This window comes from Pecten maximus, chromosome 7 (assembly GCF_902652985.1).
Source record: "Pecten maximus chromosome 7, xPecMax1.1, whole genome shotgun sequence".
Lineage (NCBI taxonomy): Eukaryota > Metazoa > Mollusca > Bivalvia > Pectinida > Pectinidae > Pecten > Pecten maximus.
The window spans coordinates 24233005-24252797 of record NC_047021.1 but is presented as its reverse complement, the minus strand read 5'-3'; the positions used below and the strand labels follow the sequence as shown (position 1 = coordinate 24252797).

Below are 19793 nucleotides of genomic sequence, written 5' to 3'. Positions count from 1 at the left end.
GCACCTGATTTAATATTCATGGACTTTTCTCAATATCACAATTTCCAATGCACAATTGCAATTGCTGAAGCCTGACACATGGTTTTGAGAGATGCAGGTCAATGAAGGTAATATCAAGATATCATTTGAAATATTCTATTCCCTTGTGTGATGTTAGGTACGTCCAGTGTGCATACCCGGTATCTTATTTTGGTTTTCATCAGATTTGAGAATGAAAAAAAACCAACGATTTTATGAATATATTTCATAGAAACTATTGACAATGTTTGATTGCCACAATGTAAACTTTGTTCCTATAATGAAACTTGACTCAGATACTTTACAAACTTGTGGAATTATACAATTAAATTTAGGGTTTATGGCAAAATAAATATAAGTGATCTGTTTGGAAACCCTCCATTGGAATTTAAAATTCTTCATTGAATAATCAAAAATGTTTTTACAAGAATGAAGAAAATCAAATAATCTTCCTGATTAACTTGCTGGCTCTGATATGGTTAGCCCACCAATAGCATCAATGTTTTTGACATACAGTGTCATTGTCAACCGTTGCAAGGAGTTTGGACGTATCACCAACATTGCTACAAATTACATGATTGTTACTCTGGGTACAAAAGTGGCACATCACCTTCAAAGAATGTTGGTCAAAAATCACACAAACTTTTGATTAAAAAAAATAATAACTTAACATGGTAGTTAATTATATCTAAATAATCTACCATGATAGTTCCTGCTGTACTTGAAATGTGAAACCTGTCTAATTCTCCTTAAATGCAACAAACTGTTTTATAAATTCTTTTCTCAGATTCCTCAAACATACATCTTTTTGTGTTCATAGGTTTCTTAATCTGATCTTTTCTTAAAACTATAATAATTTTGTGTGAATGCCTTTCTGATTATGAATCCATCAGACAAATGCCAGGGTCCTTCATCTTGTCTCTACAAAGTATTGTTGAGGTATGGATTTTGCTGATTGAAAGAGATATTTCTGAGTTTTATGATGAGAATTGAATAGCTTTTATCAGATTTATGCATTTCAATCGATATCTTCATTGATGAGGGTTTGTAGTGATGAGATAGCAAGCAGTGTTGCCCATTTATTTCGTTAAATGCTGCTTCCTGTTTAGAAAAAAATCAAACAATGAAAGCTCTTGTTCACAATGCATTGTTTTCTGGTCATCCTGTTATCATATGGAGCTGTGTTATCCTGTTATCATATGGAGCTGTGTCACGTACTTGCAATATGCATGAAAATCTGCTGACATGAAGCAGTGTACACTCTATATTATAACTTAATAAATAACTTAATAATTATTCTAGAACAAACCTATTTCAATTCAATGACTTCTCTCTCACTGAATCTGTAAAATAAATTGCTCTACTGTCAATTTCTACATAAATCAGTGTAGTGTTTTATACAGCTTTATAATTATGATATGCATACATCATACTTTCGTTATTATTGATGGATTGCTGTGATTTCAAATATATCTCAAGCATCTACATTAATACAAACCATGATTCTATGTGTCTAGTATATAAGATAAGAAATTAATTATAATAATATGTATACACATGTGTATATTTGTCATTCATTTGACCAAAAAATATATATTTACATTTCTGATGAGAATTTTCTTAAGATCTTTTGACATTTGAGTTATTTATGTGTGTAGACATAAATAAAATGTAATAATGAAGACATTTCTTTGATGTATTAACACATATTTTAATGGAGATCAAATGAATACCATTTACAGTACAGCTACACATTATCAGAGACAGTTTGTGTATCTACTGGAATGCGTGTTGTGGGAAGTGTGTACACGTGTATTGTATACTCAGGGTACGTGTTGTACTACAGTTAATGTAGTGATGTAGTACTTGATAAGTCAGAGAAGGTACCATCTTATTAGAGGATACATTTGTCACCCTCTGCCTAATTACATCACATAAAGCCTGTATAAATGTGCCCTGCCATCAAGAACCTATTAACCTTTTGCTTTATCACCCTGTATATGACAGCTCGATGTGTTTCTCATTATAAATCAGCTCTGGCATATAGAGCTAACAGAGTTGTCTTTCTTCTGTAATCTACCAGATTGTATTTCAACATTTGTGGCTGCATTGAAATTTATATCTAATATGATGTATCTGAATATTGACATTTGTAGAATTAAAAATAAGCTTACAAATATAAAAAAAAAACACCAAACATCTTTGTTTAGAGCTTTGAAAATGTATATGGCCTGACTAACTATGAAATATCAGTTGTGCATGCAGTGTCCACATAATTGGGATCACTTCAAAGCCATCTCAATGAATTATGATCATTTTGATATTTAGCAATGAAAGCTATATACCACAGCACACTGACATTATCCTGTCAGTACCAGTAAATGAACCCAATTAACTGGTTAGGGATAATATAATAAGCCAATTAAGTTACCAAATACGTTATAGCTGATTATCGTTTAAAATTCACTTTGTGAGATTTTGACATTAAAGTCTTCTAAACTTCATCATGGAAAATTTCAAAATCTAAAAACACTAGAGAAAAGTTCAATAATACTTGTCATCATAAATTCTAGTGATCCTTCAATCCTTTCTTTGCTGAATTTGATATAGAAAGAATTTTTTTTTTTTTTAAATTGAAGTACCGTTACCTGTTTCATGAACATAAGAAATGTGGCAATGTCTAATTTTATACAGAAACCCATCTGTACCATTCTCGCTCATTAAGTTCAATTTGAAAATCAAAATGCATGCATGTAGTATCTACCAGGTGATAGAGATACTGACTATATATTGATATTTAAAAAAAGTGTTATTAATTCCAAATAAATGGTTCTTTATTATTTTGTCTTTGTAGACTGCCTGTTCAAGATATGTCCTATGAACCGATATTCGGCTCAGAACCAGTTCTGGACTGCCCAGCGTACTGGAGGTACCAACCTTACCAGTGCTCCAGATACTGTTCTCCTGAAGAAACTCCATGTAAGATTTCATTGGCCTTTCATCACCTGTACACCCTATACAGAGTTACATATAATGATAATGATGAGTGACAGATATGTGTTCATTTAATTGCATTGTACAGGTGCAGTTTCTCAAAAGTTAATTATGAAAATGAACAAATCAGCAACACAATATTGCCAGTTTTATCATAGCCTACTTATTTCATTAGTATAACTACCAGGGACAAAAGAGAAAGGTCAAAAGGACAAAAATACAGAGCAGAAAGAGAAGACAGAAAATAAAGTCTAACAGATAAAAATTCAAAGTTTCAACACCCCCTGTAGCTGTCGTTAATTGTGAATTTCTACAACTAGGATACTAAATCGCTGAGAGAGAGAAAAGATGACATTCAGATACAGTAAGAATATTTTTCAAACAGGCACAGATTTAACCCAGCATACATCAGATAAAACTTCCAGGGAAAAGTTTTCTGATCCATGATGCCTTAATATCAACTAATGGTATTAATAAATGATGATGTCTTTTTAGCATGCGGCAGAATTGGAGAAAAAGCAAAATGAGGCAGAGAACAAGAAACAGCTAGGGTCAGAAATCCAGTACGGCAATGTGATTCAGGTAAAATTCTCAGCTGTTAACATATAGACTGTCTCCAGTTTTCTTGACAGATTCATGATATTGTGAGTTATATCCTCATGAGACACCAAGAATTTGCTTTTTATGAACTTAAACATTTGGTCATTTCGTAAGCTTTGACTGAAGTGTAAATTTACTAGATTACCCTGAGAGCAATTTCCTGTGTTTGAGTGATGATTTTGTCTCCATGGTCTCATAGATAAGGGATTTTAGGTTTATATAAAACTACTTGTATTTTTTTTCTGGAGTTTTTATGACAATTCATTAAGTCTGTCTGGTAGACTTTATCACATGTCAATAATAAACTTGATAATCCGGTAACATGACTACTGAGAATCTTTAATTTGAGATAGTCAGCCTCATTAGCAAGTAGCTGTAAGTAAATGATGTGAGTTTGTGTGTTATATTTAACTGTAAAGTTATGTTTGGCCAATAAAGCTGTATTGTAAACAAGCCTGCTTGTCTTGTACCAAACCATGGAATTATCTAACAACTGGCTTACTCTTGACAACTATGTATTTAACTTAGATTTAAGTTCTTTAGACACCTTAAGATTTAAGTTCTTTAGACACCTGAGACAAAGTCTATTCTGATTGTCTTTTGTTCGTCATAGTTCATCATGCACTCTCTGCTTGTGAACAATTTACATTTTCGACTTCTTTTCAAAAACCCCTAGACCAATTTTTTATGAAATTTTGAAGAAACCATCCATCGCAAATATCATCTTCTATTGTGACTTATTAGGTACCCACCCCAAATGGGCCTAAGGCGCAGGGCAAAAAGGGGTCAACTTGCCTGAAATGTCAAAAATCTTCTTCTCAAGTCTCAGATAAGATAGAGTCAAATACTCTTCATAGATGGATGGATCTTTACCAAAATTGTGAATTTTATATATGATTCTTGGAGTCATGCTTCCCCTGGGAAGGGTAACAATAATAATAATATTTTTGAGCATGATTTATATAATTACCATTGGAAATAATAAAATCTGGTTAGAATGATGACCCTGACAGATATCAGGGGCAGATGGGCATGGCCAATAGGGACATATTGATACATTTATAATATATCAACATTTCCATTTAAACATCTCATTATCCATGAAGCCAGTAGCATGCTGGGATGAAGGGCTCTGAAGTTTGTTCAAAATGCCTTGACCTTCTTTTAAGGTCACAGTGGTCAGATGTGTTAAAATCTTTAAATGAATTTAAAATAAATTCCTCTCAATAGCTAGGAGGCCTAGGGTCTTGGTATTGGGTTAGCAGCATGCTGGCATGAAGGGCTACCAGGTTTGTTGGAACATATATCCGTGACCTACCTTCATGTTCATAGGGGTCAAATGTGATAAAATCATAAATCAAAAACAAAAGCACCAAGTATTAGAATGTTATGCAAAACGCAGGTGACCATTGAGGCTCATTTTTAGCTCACCTGGTCTGAAGGACCAAGGTGAGCTTATGCCATACCGTGGCGTCCGTCGTCCGTCGTCCGTCATCCTTCCGCTGTCCTTCCGTCCATCAACAATTGACTTCTTCTTCATAACCTCTGATCAGAATTTGACCAAATTTGGTCAAAAGCATCCCTATGGGTTGGGGACTCAAAATTGTACAAATGGTGGGGCTGACCCTCCGGGGGTCTTAGGGGCGGGGCAAAAAGGGGTCAATTAGGCTAAATTGATATAAACGACTTCTTCTCTGAAACTAAGCAATGGATATTGCTCATATTCACCTGGTAGCATCCCCTTGGGGTAGGGATTCAAAATTGTACAAATGATGGGGCTGACCCCCCTGGGGGCTGAGGGGCGGGGTCCAATTGGGTCAATTTGGCTAAATGATATAAACGACTTCTCCTCTAAAACCAAGCAATGGATATTGCTCATATTTGACTGTGAGCATCCCTTTGGGGTCAGGATTCAAAATTGTACAAATGGTGGGGTTAATCCCCTCTGAGGGGGAGGGGGGACCAAAACAGGTCAATTTAACTAAATTGATAGAAACAACTTCTTTTTTGAAACTAAGCAATGGATATCGCTCATATTTGCCTGGTAGCATCCCCTTGGGGTAGGGATTTAAAATTGTACAAATGGTGGGGCTGAGGGACGGGGTCAAATTGGGTCAATTTGGCTGAATTGATATAAATAACTTCTTCTCTGAAACTAAGACTAAGCAATGGATATCGCTCATATTTGATTGTGAGTATCCCCTTTGGGGTTGGGATTCAAAATTGTACAAATACCGCGGGGCTAATCCCCTTGATTGCTTTTCTGGGTTTTATCTTTTAAGTAGTTGATGTCCCTTCCCCTTAACTATATATAGTGTTGTTAGACATTAACAAATAAAGCTATTAACAAATTGAACTTGAACATATTTTGACATTTGGTCAAATCCAACCAGGTGAGCGATACAGGCCCTCTGGGCCTCTTGTTATGAAAAAGCATGGAAACTATATAATGCCATGATATCAGACTAGTGATAATTGCTTAATTGCTTGATGAACTGCTACTGAATTTGTTAAAATGAATTAAGTGGCAACCAGCTCTAGATCAACTATCGTTGCATTATTTACAAGAAGGTGAGCGATATAGATCCATTTGGCCTCTTGTTAGCTTAAATGACAAGACAAATGGATGACTTATGGTAACTGTTTTAGAAAAAAAAAACTTACAATATTTTGAATTTATGGTCAAAGGACAGAAATCATGATCTCTCAGACAAAAATCAGTAAGATCGTGTGTCTGGACTGATGATTTAGATTTGTGTTTTGATATATATATATATATATATGTTGGCTCCAACATTTCCCCAGCCACTGATTTCAATTAGAAAATGTTGACTGGGCATCTATGATAGCAGCTATTTTAGGAAACACTATTCCCATTGACATCCTCTTTACAAATTCATAACTGTTCAGTGCAGCTGATAAAAGTTGCTGACACAGATGAGCGATACCGATAACTTGGTTAGCTATAATTATACCTTAATTCTCCCAGCAGACTTGGCAGTAATATGAGGAAATTATTGATTGCCAACATCACATAAATCGGGTCCCAGCATTATTTTATAATTGCAAGAAGCATGTCATTTGTGTGGAATAAAGAAATCAGTTGATTGGACTTTTGTCAGAGATATTTTCTGTTTGAGAAATATCTACCTTTTACAATAACCCTAGGAGTTGTTGTGATTATAATATGCAATAATGAACACTGTTAAGTGATTAGATATTTTAGATCACATTTAGGTACTAGCACAAGTTAATGTGTGAAATAACACCAACCTGCCACATCTACTCTAGGCTTCCTTCAGATTTTTTTCATGAAATTGGATTAACCTTTAAAAAATTAACCGTCAACTATCAAAGTTACAAAGGTGTCGTGTTAACAAATGATGCATATGTCAAATGGTTTTATTATGGATATACAGAATCAACATTCTCTTAAATGTCATGGAAATCCTAGAACCTTTTGTCAAACAACACTTTGTATGATGCTTCATATTGGCTTTGCTTCTCATTTCTCTACCACAAGGGCTTAAAAGCTTGTACTTCCAGTAAAGCAGCTCCAACTTCATCAGCTCTAGTCTTCCTCTATTGATTTTATATTATCACTCAGCTTTTAGGAAAATATCAATTTGGTGGTCTATAGATAATAAAGTCTATACCTGTCATCATACCAAAGCAATTCTGGATTTCTGAATATTGTACCAGAATCATTTAAAACGTTTTTTCTGTACAAACATTTAGGAAGAAGATGTGAAACTTTAGAAGGCATTTATGGTTATTATTATGCCTAATTTAATTACTTTAATTCTTTCAGTTTCTGTAATATTGTCTTCATCCTTGTATATTGCCACTGCAGTGGTGTCTATATTATAAATATACTTTACAATAAATATGAAAGGAAATCAATAGTATAACTGAAATGAAAATTACAGTCTTAAAGCTGACAGTGCAAGTTAAAAAGCATCCAATTGAAATTAAAAAAAATATATACCTGTACAGATTTCCAAAAATCGTTTCCGAGACAATCCCCAGTTATGGTAGTGTCGTATCTAAGGACGGGCAGACATTTTTCTTTTTTGTTATGCGTGGATACAACCAAGCCGCCGCTGCTATAAAAAGAACGTGCTTCGTCACACTCGCATTCACTCTGACCTCAGGTGTTCACGGTGACACACCTGTATCTTCTACACTATATCTGTACACCACGTGACCTACAACTGTATTCGCGAACGACACCAAACAGAAGCACTTACCTGTAACTTGAGCAGAAAGATGGTCACTGTCTCTCAATTATCTTTCAAATCTTGTTGAAAATAAAGTCTCCAAATAAATGCTTGAAAATGCATAACGAATTAATCCCAAATACTCTATCCATCTTCTCACGTGTTTTTCGTGGGTGCAGCCATTTTCATAACAAGTAAACAGTCCGAGGAGTTCCGATTTTTACTCGTATCCTACACTAGCACTCCTCGGATGTTTTCCTATTGTCTACACTACACTAGGGCTGATATGCGGTTTTATCACGTTTTAATTGCGTTATGGCAGTTGCACAAATAATACATTTGTACGAAGACACGGAAAATATTTCGATGGAAACTATGGATATAATGATGAAACAATTGTAAAGTTGTTCTTGCTGCATATCCCACTGGAAAGACTCAGGTAGGAATTTACTCATATTTACTCTGTTTATAATTTCATTAGGTACATGTTTTGTTGGGGCCCAAATAGTTTGTGTTGTCAATACTTTCTTTTCTTTCTTTTATTGTAAAATAAAATATATATGTATATATATAAAGTTACCTCTTCAAATTCCATATTCAAGTTCCGTAATGTGAACAAAAACTCATTTGCGTTTGTATTGAGAACGTATACTATGTATAATGGAGAGATGTGTCGCTATGCACGTGTATCGATAGACTGATACTTGTCTCAATGAACGCACACGCTTTTATAGCGGCTCGTATCTACGCATTACAAAAAACAAAAATGTCTGCCCGTCCTTAGATACGACACAACCATAATTGGAGGATGTCTCGGAAACGATTTTTGGAAATCTGTACATGTATTATTTTTTTTTTAATCTCAATTGGATGCTTTTTAACTTGCACTGTCAGCTTTGAGCTTGTTTCTATATATACATGTACATCAAAAATCTGAGTTATGTCATAATAATATTACAATGATGTGCCTTTGGGATGTTCATTAAGTTAAGTAGGATCTTCTACTGGTGAATCCGGAGTAACTAGGTTTCCTCCTCATCTGTCTTATACGTATATATATATACATAACACCAAACTTTGTAGATGTCATAGCTGCTTCATTTCTTTAGGGATTTCAAACTTCACAAAATGATAAAGGACCATACCAGGTACTAACTCACACAAGTTTGAGTTTCAGGGTTTTTGAGTCAAGGTCACTTATTATTTCTAGTGGGGGCCTGTAGGGGACAGATACTGCTTTTTTAAAGCAATACCCAGTATGCTTGTTAAAAACAAAAACTGATACCAATTTTATGTTTAGTAACCACTAAAGCTAACAAAGCCAGTTTAATGTTGATCAATTACTCTCTGAAAAAGAACCTCTCTAAATTTGATGATTCAGTAAATACTGTCTTAAAATAGAGGGCTGTGCTGCAGTTCAATATTGGTGAATGTGAAAAACATGTTTGGATTGTAAATTTCAATTATACTGTAACTACTATACTTTACGGTTTTCAACCATTAAAATTACAAGTTATAATAAGTAGCATGCACTTATAAAAGTTGGTTTTTTTTTTAGAAGGGAGCGTGTGTACTTGTGCCTCCCAAACATGCTAGCACTGAATGTTAATTTATTTTGTTGAAGCCAGAGCTACAGAAATGAACATTTCAGCATCTGTTTAAATTTGATGTATCAATATTTCAAAAAAGACTTTGTTTGATGTTTCAGTTACTCCATCTAAAGAGTAACAAATACCTCACTGTAAACAAGCGCCTGCCTGCGCTACTGGAGAAGAATGCCATGAGGGTGACCTTGGACACGGCTGGAAATGAGGGTTCCTGGTTCTATATCATGCCCTTCTACAAGCTCCGACAGGCTGGTGATCCAGTATGTTGTCAGAATTTTTTTCGGTTAAAACAAAAAAGATAAATTCTACCAAGTTAGATTATAAGAGGCTATCTAGGCTTCGCAAATATTGCCAACCCACATCAACCCTGCAAAAATAACTGGCTGTGTGGTAAACTTACCCTGCAAATATAACTGGCTGTGTGGTAAACTTACCCTGCAAATATAACTGGCTGTATGGTAAGCTATAGTTGTGGTGTTGTATGGTTGTCATGTGAATAGAAAAAATACTTATATTTTGTTATAGGTTGTGGTTGGGGACAAGGTGGTTCTCAACCCAGTCAATGCTGGTCAGCCCCTCCATGCCAGTACTTATGAACTTATTGATAAACCTGGTTGTAAGGAGGTAAGTATTGCACCTTACTTTGCAGAGAGTAGAACATCATTAAAAAAAACTGATAATGAACACAAAATTTTAGCTTAGATCATATGACCTACATTAGCCACTCTTTGTAACATGGAAGTCGAAATATAATTATGACACAGGAATTTGTTACCTGTCCTCTTATTTTACTCTATAATCTTTTGTAGTAAATGGAATTGAATTCAAGTTTCACATAGAAAAATAAAGATTATTTAAGAGTGCAGTATTTGGGATACATACGTTAACTCTATAACATACATGGCATTATAACAGGTGAACTCAGTAAACACTGCCAGTCCAGCATGCTGGAAGATGACACTGTTTATGGACTATAGAGAAAACAAAGATGAGGTTCTCAAAGGGGTGAGTTTGTTTGAAATATAAAGTTTTTAAAAAATGTTGTTTTTGAGATTGACACTTAAGACTACCAGTATTTTATTGAATTTTCACTGGTCAAAAACTTGATTTATATTGAAAAGCAAGTTTTGGTTTAGCTATATTGTAAGTTCAACATCCTATCTCACCTTTATATGTAATAAAATATAGCTTAGAAACATCATACTGAAAATAGATCTGAGATGTGTCACTTTAAAATATTTAGTAACTATGTATTGCAATTAATATAGTAAATATCATTTTAGCCTTAGTTCATTTGTTTTTCATTTCCTGATGTAATTTTACAGGGTGATGTGGTACGATTGTTCCATGCAGAAGAGCAGATGTTTCTAACATGTGACGAGTATAAAAGACAACAATTTGTGTTCCTTAGGATCACTGCCCGACAGACTGCCACCACGGCAACAAGCTCCAAGGCATTGTGGGAAATTGAGGTACTATTGTATTTATAGATAATGCTGTCCATAAACATTAAAACATTAAACATAAAAGAGAAGTCAGATATTTGTGACAATTTTGACATTTTAATAGCATCATAACATACCTTGTTGGTTTAACAGGTGGTACAGCATGACCCATGTCGTGGAGGAGCCGGACAGTGGATGAGTCTTTACAGATTTAAGCACCTTGCAACAGGACAGTACTTAGCTGCTGAGGTAAGATTAACAGAATCGAAGATGGGTCTGTTTCATGTACAGGGATATCTCAACCCAAGTGTAATAGTTTGGCTAGTCAGCACAAGTCTTGCCAAGTGCTGGCCAGGCAAACTTGTGTACGAGGATAGAGATATCCCTGTCCACAGAACCCATGTTTGATTATTTTTCTCACATACTTGCAAGCAAATGTAAGTTTTTATGAAAGCTTTAATCGTGCCATCTACAATGCTCCTTGGAATGTGCATAAAATTGATCACGTCACCATTTACGACATAATTACTCAACTTAAAATGATGATGTTACCTTATTGTGAGCAGTGTCATATACCCGGTAATGTGTGCCAGCTGTCTTTACCCCCCCATCTGATATACAATCAATGCTTGGAACTCCAGCAGCATAGTGAAACTATCCAAATTTGAGAAAATTGTGATACGTCAGCAAACTGTTCATGCTATGTCAATGGGAATGGTTTCAATCGACAAACAGATTTTTTTGCTTTCTTTAATTTGTTGTTTGATTCAACATATACAAGGCACGTGCTTCTGTCTGAACTACAGTTGAGTGGTAGCTTACATATGAGCTACTAGATGAGTTATTGCCTGTTGTAACTACTGTCAAATTGAGATTCCTTTGTAATGCATGAAACTAATTAGTGGCTGTTTTGAAGATTAAATATTAATTGTACGTATCATGTTATGTTAATTCATAGAGAAATGATGGAAGATTTTACTTTTATTAAGGTGGACAAAGACCAGGCCCCTGACACTATGAGGAACAAACTACGGGGAACCAGCTCTTCTCCAGTCTTCTGCCTCGTGTCTGTACCTCATGGCCATGACGTGGCCACCATCTTTGAATTGGACCCCACAACAATGACGAGGGACTCTCATGTACCTAGGTATTACTGGTTTTATCATCACTATCTTCTTCACACAGTTGGATGGCAGTGTGTTGCATATAAAAATATATACATTACATGTGAAATAGTCCTTTTACTGTTAGTGGTATTTCAAAAAATCCTCTATAAGGAAATAAATTGTTCATTAGTTTATCAGCTATAGATGTTTTTAAGTCACCTGAGACAGTCTTAAGTGACCTATTCTAATAGCCTTTTATCGTGGGTCGTTCATAGTGGGTCCTCCTTCCGAAAACAATTAACATTGTCAACTTCTTCTCAGAAATCTCTGAACCAATTGTAATGAAAATTTGCAGAAAGCTTTTACGGCTAGGTCAACCACAATTATGAATTATATGGTCTTGAACCCCCAGAGGACTGAGGGGCGGGGCCAAAGGGGTCAAATTGACTGAGACTTCAAATCTTCTGCTCAAGACCCAAATAATGTAGAATCAAATACTCTTCATAGATGGAAGGGTCTGAAGGTGCGATACCAAAATTATAAATTTCATGACCCTGGGGCCTCGTGTTCGCTCCTAGGGAGGGGAGTAAACCTGACTTAGTTTATATTAGGAAATCCATTTTTTTTTTTTAATTGTGCCTGTAGCATGCTGGGATGAAAGGCTACCTAGTTTGGTCAAATGAAAGACCTTGACCTTCATTCAAGGTCATAGTTGTCAAATGTGTTAAAATCTTTAAACAATGATTTCTCAATAGCAATGAGACTCCGAGACCCTGATATTTGGCCAATAGTCTGCTGGAATGAAGGACTTAAGAATTTATTTACCTGAAAAACCTAGCCTGCTCGTATATTTGAATAAAGTAGTAATCAGCTTAGTATCTGCATAAATGACCTAGATCAAATTCAAGTTGCTCTAGAAGCAGGTGAGCAATGCAGGCCCATTAGGCCTCTTCTTTTATTATTTTATTGAAGATTATTTGATTGGAGATTATTCTAATACAAAAGTATGTAGACAATCAGTCTAATGTCGTAGCAATTTACTTTTAGTTAAAGAGTTAGTTCCCTTTACTGTGTGATTATAGGAACTCGTATGTGCGACTACACCATCTATGCACTAACAGCTGGGTCCACAGCACCTCTATCCCACTCGATAAGGATGAGGATAAACCCATCATGAAAAAGGTATGTAGTCAATAAACATCTTCTGATCTTCTGATGTCACTTGAATATAGAAATAATAAAAAGATTGTACTATTTACGCATTTTAGTTTTCATGTGTAAATTTTAATCAGTGAATATAATGATTACAAACATGTTCCATATATCAATTTAAGGTTGGCTGTGCCCAGATAAAGGAGGATCGGGAGGCTTTTGCTATAGTACCAGTTCCTCCATCAGAAGTGAGGGATCTTGACTTTGCAAATGATGCCAGTCGAGTACTGGCTGACTTTGCAGCCAAGCTGGAAAAGGGCAGCATCACACAGAATGAGAGAAGGTATAACTATTATGTTACGTGTACCCCAGTAAGTCACATTGTTATTTGGTGGTACCTTGTGCTTGCTACAAGTGCTTTTCATCATGAGGTATGCATTTTGTGATTGACCGGATATCTGTCCATTGTGCAAGTCATACAGTCGACTATATCTTGCCCTGAGTTCTATATCCTGTGCTAGTCATGAGTTATGTATCTTGAAGCATATACTTTGTGATTGTCACAGTATCTTTTTTTTTAATCATGAGATCTGTTTCACTATCTTATGCTTGTCTCATTATCATCAGAGATTGGGCTATTTTAACTCTTTCCGTACTCAAGACGACTACACACGTCACAAAAACGTGTTCTTGTATCCTACATGACGACTACACACATCGCAATTAACATGCCTTCCATCCTTTGTGATGACTCAAATCTTCGGAAAACATTGTTAAAGATGTTGATATTATTTGCTGGTTCAACATAGTCACACGAAGGAATTGACAAGGAAATGATGTTTTTTAAGAAATAATAAGCAATGTAAATATTGTATTGATGAATCATTTTACGTACCAGAAGCATATTCATTTGTTAAGATTGTCTATTTCAAAGAATTCTGCCAGTTCATGCTGTGTTGTTTACATAGCTACAAAATGGCGGCCTCAAATTTACTTTAGTTTTCTGCAAGATTTTGGAGGTGTTAAACACAATAAAGCTATTAAAAACGATAGAATATATATAATTGAGTAACGTCTATCATCAAAATAAGTAAGAAATACGTAAGATACTTTTACACAAAGAAAAAACGATGTTTTGGCTGCGTGATTACTTGCACACATGTGACACTTGTGCTGATCATCATGTCATTTCCCGCGATTCTGCCTGGTGATTTCGCCGTATTTCAAAGGAAAAATTGGGTAAAAGATAAAGATTTACACAATTTTTAGTGGTCATGCAGGCTCCTTATAGGTAAATAACTGGTCGCTGCAATGGTAAATTTAAGGCGCCATGGCCACTAAAATAGGTGCCACTTTGAGCCCCGGAAAAGTAGAGAAAAGTTAAGTCTTACATAAATCTAATCATGCTCATTCATGTTTCTGATATACAAAACCTGAATCGGTATGTTTACGATCGCTATGTTATTAATGATAAACTCATATAAAGAATTTTATGTAGGTATGTCTATAATTTTGAACTGAATTTATCCATTATCCATACTAACACTTTTTCTTTTGGATATACTTCTTTTTAATGGTCTTTTAACAATGTTATGAAAATGATAATCTCCATGTTTGTTTTGCCAGATTTGTGACACAGCTGTTATCTGATATATTGCACTTTGTGACCCAACAAGAATCTCAAAACACAGGAGGAGACCCTCTCAAGGTAGAGATGGCCAAACCAAAGGAGTGTAGGGAGAGACAGAAGCTTCTCCGAGAACAGGATATCCTAAAACAGGTACAGCCTCAGCATTCTGTCATCATTTACCTTTGTTATTACACAGGCATTAAAGCCAAATCTAAGATCAGTATCACATTATGATCTTTACCTTTGAATGTCGGTCATAATAGCTCTATCTGAATTGCCTGTACAATCATTTCTTTTCTGATATCCAATATTTTTAAATTCAAATTTTCTACGGTTGTTTTCGAAAAATTAGAAAGCTTTCAACTCTAATTACCTCTAATTTCCTAAGGTCAGTTGATTGAATTGTAGTGTATTCGAGTGTTCTTACACTAGAGTATGGTTGAAATGATGGAAATTATGTGAATTTTGAGGACTTTATTCTCAAAAATTCAAGGAATAGGAATACATTTTCATTAATGATTTTAGGTCTCAATAACTCCTGAATTCCTAATTAAGGTGAAGAATTGAACTAATTAATTGGTCCCAATCCTGAAAATGAACTATACTTTTTGTCCAGGTTTTTCAAATCCTGAAGGCTCCCTTTAGTGGGCCGAATCCCCTACTGAAGATGGAGGAGTTAGCGGATCAGCGCCACGCCCCTATACGACAGATCTGTAAACTTTGTTACCATATACTCCGTCTCTCACAGCAGGACTATAGGAAAAATCAGGTAGGCTAATGTGAGCTAATGACAGGTGACCTCTTTATATATAGACACACACAACATATTTCTGTCTGGGAACAGAAATAATCAGGTACACCAGTATGGTCCTGATAAGAATAAACTGTGAAGATCACACTCTTACAGTGTGTAAACTGTGGATAGGAGTATCATTTGGATGTGATCTTATTAATAAGATAGAAAATGATATGGGTCTTGTTAAAAACTTCATAGCGAACAGAGAAATGCCTCTATGATAAACATTAGGGAATTGAGCAGTAGATGTCTGCGAGTCCTTAGATCATATGTCAAATTAGGAACATGTGGATGACACTATTGTCTTATATCTGTCCACAACTGTATCGTGGCTAGGATCCAACTTCTACATTACTTATTGTTCAGTCTTGAACTTCATACATGGGGCATGGGTTCATCTAGATGAGGTGGTGTGTCAGGTGTGAAAAGTAGGTCACTGTGAGCTACATTTTGACCTTTGACTTTTGAAAAAAAATGATTTAAACTGCTATCAATCTTAAATTGTGATAGCTGCTTGTCGATGCAATGTTTATTCTGGGAACATAATATTTTCTTTTATGATATTTTCACAGGAATATGTAGCAAAATACTTCGCATTTATGCAAAAGCAGATTGGATATGATGTTTTAGCAGAGGAAACGATAACTGCTTTACTGAACAACAACAGGAAACTTTTGGAAAAGCACATCACCAAGCAGGAGATTGTCACCTTTGTCAGTCTGGTCAGAAAAAACAAAAAGCCAAGGTACAATTTCACTACTGATGCTAAACACTCATCTTTTATGTACACATCTATTATTGAATTGGAGACTATGTTTTCCTTTGTATGATAAAACCCAGATTGTATCATGTTTAAATGAATTTTGTTGTAGTGTATAGATTGTCTAGGTCCAAAGTGTTCTTTGTTTGCTTAGAAAAAATTTGCTTAAAGTTGTGCTGGGTTAGACATTAGATATAAAAATCTGAAAAATCACCAGGCTGATATCTAAACTTCGGAAAGCATAAAGGAGCTACACCAACATCCAAACATACTGTACTTTTATGATGTATTGTGAATTGGTTTATCTTTATCATAGGAATAACAGGAATGCATGAGTTATGGTTTTCTTGCAGTCCAGGCTTGATTCATCTTTAAGGCATTACATATATAGAGCAGTCAATTTTGTCATGACATATTTCAAGAGTACAAAGAAGATGATTTTTTATATTGAAAGAATGTTATATAAACATTAGATTTAAAAGGTGGGTTATAACTTGAGTAAGCCCGATGTTAACATCATTGTGTGTATTTGTAGGTTCCTTGACTATCTGTATGTGCTGTGTGTGTCCAACAACCAGGCTATAGCAGCCACACAGTACCTCATCTGTAACTGTCTGCTGAGTGAGGAGAACCAGGACATCCTCATAGAGACCAGGTATACGGCTTAACTGGCAAACTTGTTCATGTCAATTTCAATAATCCATCAAACTTGATTTCTTGGCTTCAGCTAGTTCTACCTACAATTTCTATTTCTTCAATTAAAGAAATGAATATATATGGTTCTTATTTTCTTTAATATTTAAACGAAAATATCTTGTGTAAATATCATGAAAAAAGATAAATATCTTTTAACAATAAGTTTTTAATGACTATGAATTACGTCTCTTGATAATTATTTTAAATTGCATAATCAATATTTTCATTTTAGTAAGTATTGATAAATTTTGAAGTGTTTACCAAATTTCCTTAGGGCTATTCCAGTAAAGTATCTACCAAACAGGAGGAGTCCATGTTTGTGAAACAGAATCCATCTGAAGTGATTTAATTGTAACAGTACTATTAATACAACAAGCAATACTTTCTCCGGTGCCCACCATGCATATAATTTCTTTATTTCCCTCTTGTTGGTGGATATGTATTCCTGAAATAACCCTTAATCAAAATCAAGTGATCAAAAAGAAATCAGATGTTTTTGTTTTGTTTTACCTAGTTTTATTGCTATTATTTAGTGCATGTGTACTTGGTAATGTAACATTATTTGTTTCCTAAAACATAAAGGTCAAGCAGACAAAAAGGGTAATACTTTACCTCCTCGTGGGTGATGGCAAATCAATTATTAATAATAATATATCATGTTTTGTCCACACTGTGTACAAGGGAAAGAATTCACACATGTGCTTCAATGTTTAGAAAAATTGTCTGTTGGCTTGTAACTAATTTGTTTTGCTGGAGAAAAATGGAGTAATGTAAAAACTTGTTCGTCATGTTATAAACTTGGAATTTAGAAATTACTGCATGGGATTTTTGTTTATGATGAAAGAAGAATATATTTAATATTAATGTTATCATTTTCATAGAAATGGACCATTTTGCCCACATTCTATTGCGGAATAACATTAATTGAATTGTTTGTCAATTGGTACATTCATATACACATATACTGTTATCCATATGATCTACTATGAGTGAGATAGAGGTTCCACAATGAATGGTTGTTGGATATGGAATTTATTTCACACGAAGTAAGTTATTTTTCAAAAGTTACAAAAGACACGAGCTTCAGGAGTGTCTTTTGTACTTTAAAAAAATAATTTACAAGGGTGAAATAATTCCATATCCAAAAATCATGAGTCGTGTGACCTGTTTCTACCACAATAATATCAGCTTGAATCAAAGGGAAACTTGGCCAAGTCTTATTTCGGGTATACAAATAAGGTGAACAGGTGACGGCCAGGACCAGGTGATGTGATGTCATTCTATTATTGATGACGTCAATAACAATTGCAGCTCGGGTCAGAGTTCAAATTATTGACCAATCAAAAGACTGGAAGGTCATATTCCACTAGTGGAGTGGAATGTAGCATATATTTATCCAACAGTTGGGACATTTATACGATAACTTGAGAGTGGAATAACACAGGTTATTGTGGTAGAAGATAATATACGTCATTTTACACTCATTTCCTTGTTATCTTATTTTTTTTCATGTCTTAAACACATTTAAGGTAACAAAAATTTTTTTTTTTGAAATGCAGTAAATTGATATTATTTAGATTAATCAATAAGTTTTCCACATTTAACACATTGAATTTTTATTTTCATTTATTTTAGGGTATCATTGAAAGACTAGCACTACATATATAATAATAGTTACTATCTGGGCCCAGTTGTTCGAAAGGTGATTAGGCTAATCACATTTTAACAACGTTTTTCAAATCCTGATATAATAATTTCTAGTAGAACTAACTTGACAAAACTTAATGAAATTCGATAATTCTTAATTCTCTTCCAATTGGCATAATTTAAAGATGATATACTCACAGGTTTTGCAACAAATGAGAAATGAATTTTTCACTAATCAAGTGATTAAGCTAATCACCTTTTGAACAACTGGGCCCTGATGATTACAGAATTTTTCTTCAATTAAATGTAGATAATGATGGTTGTAAACCATTTAACCAATGAAATTTTAATTTGATCATAGTTAAAATGTTTTATTTTTGATACCACAGACTTGAGAAGACTCAGATGGAGGTTGAAATGGAAGTAGAGAACCCAGATGGAACATCAGCCCCTGAACCCATTGTCACTATCGAGGAGGTGGAGGAGGTCATGCTTATATGGGATCTTGGCAAAAAGACGAAGAGTGTGCGTGAGCTAGCGGAGACAGCAGCAGAATCTCACGGCCTAGGTGAAAGCTCAGAGGAGCAGGACATCCTAGTGTACTACAGGTAACGAAGGTTTGGTAGAAAACAAAATGGCATCATGTCCACTTAAAATCACTTTGCGTAAAGCAAGATTTTGAAAATATTTTCACAAAACTTTATAGTCTCTTGATACATAAGTCATGACAGCCATCTTTATTATGTGTTCCTCTTCAAAGTTTTGTATTTGATACATTGCTCAAAATGAAATCCAATCTTAACCAAACTTGATAGTTATTATTTATAGTTTAATCACATATCAGACTTGACTTCTCAGCAAACCATCATTTGTAGAATATCATCCAGATTTTATTGTCTGAAAATAAGGGATGCTAGGAAACTGAACTTTCAAGTTACTTGTGTACAGCCTAGTTTCTCAATACATCAAATAGATTACTTGAATTTTATCTTAAGGTATTTTTTTTAGATTTTGAGAAATGTTAAATCTTTATCATCACTTCTTCCTGCAATCCACTGTAGTTCTATGGAAACAGGTACGTTAATGTAGACAGGTTTCATTGAGTTCATGATCAAGTTATAG

At 34.7% G+C, this 19793-nt stretch overlaps 1 protein-coding gene across 14 annotated transcripts in view; it reads left to right on the top strand.

Annotated features, from left to right (window-relative positions):
• LOC117330316 (inositol 1,4,5-trisphosphate receptor-like) overlaps positions 1-19793 on the top strand; it is a 119861-nt gene that overhangs the window by 43854 nt on the left and 56214 nt on the right. For all 14 annotated transcript variants that reach the window (XM_033888509.1, XM_033888513.1, XM_033888522.1 and 11 more), the window contains 15 exons: positions 2873-2997; positions 3508-3594; positions 9541-9699; positions 9965-10063; positions 10355-10444; positions 10765-10911; positions 11038-11133; positions 11874-12031; positions 13073-13172; positions 13325-13485; positions 14769-14922; positions 15389-15541; positions 16141-16313; positions 16864-16983; positions 19061-19279. In XM_033888509.1, coding sequence (XP_033744400.1) covers positions 2873-2997; positions 3508-3594; positions 9541-9699; positions 9965-10063; positions 10355-10444; positions 10765-10911; positions 11038-11133; positions 11874-12031; positions 13073-13172; positions 13325-13485; positions 14769-14922; positions 15389-15541; positions 16141-16313; positions 16864-16983; positions 19061-19279 — 2041 coding nt within the window. The remainder of the gene's footprint in view (positions 1-2872; positions 2998-3507; positions 3595-9540; positions 9700-9964; positions 10064-10354; positions 10445-10764; positions 10912-11037; positions 11134-11873; positions 12032-13072; positions 13173-13324; positions 13486-14768; positions 14923-15388; positions 15542-16140; positions 16314-16863; positions 16984-19060; positions 19280-19793) is intronic.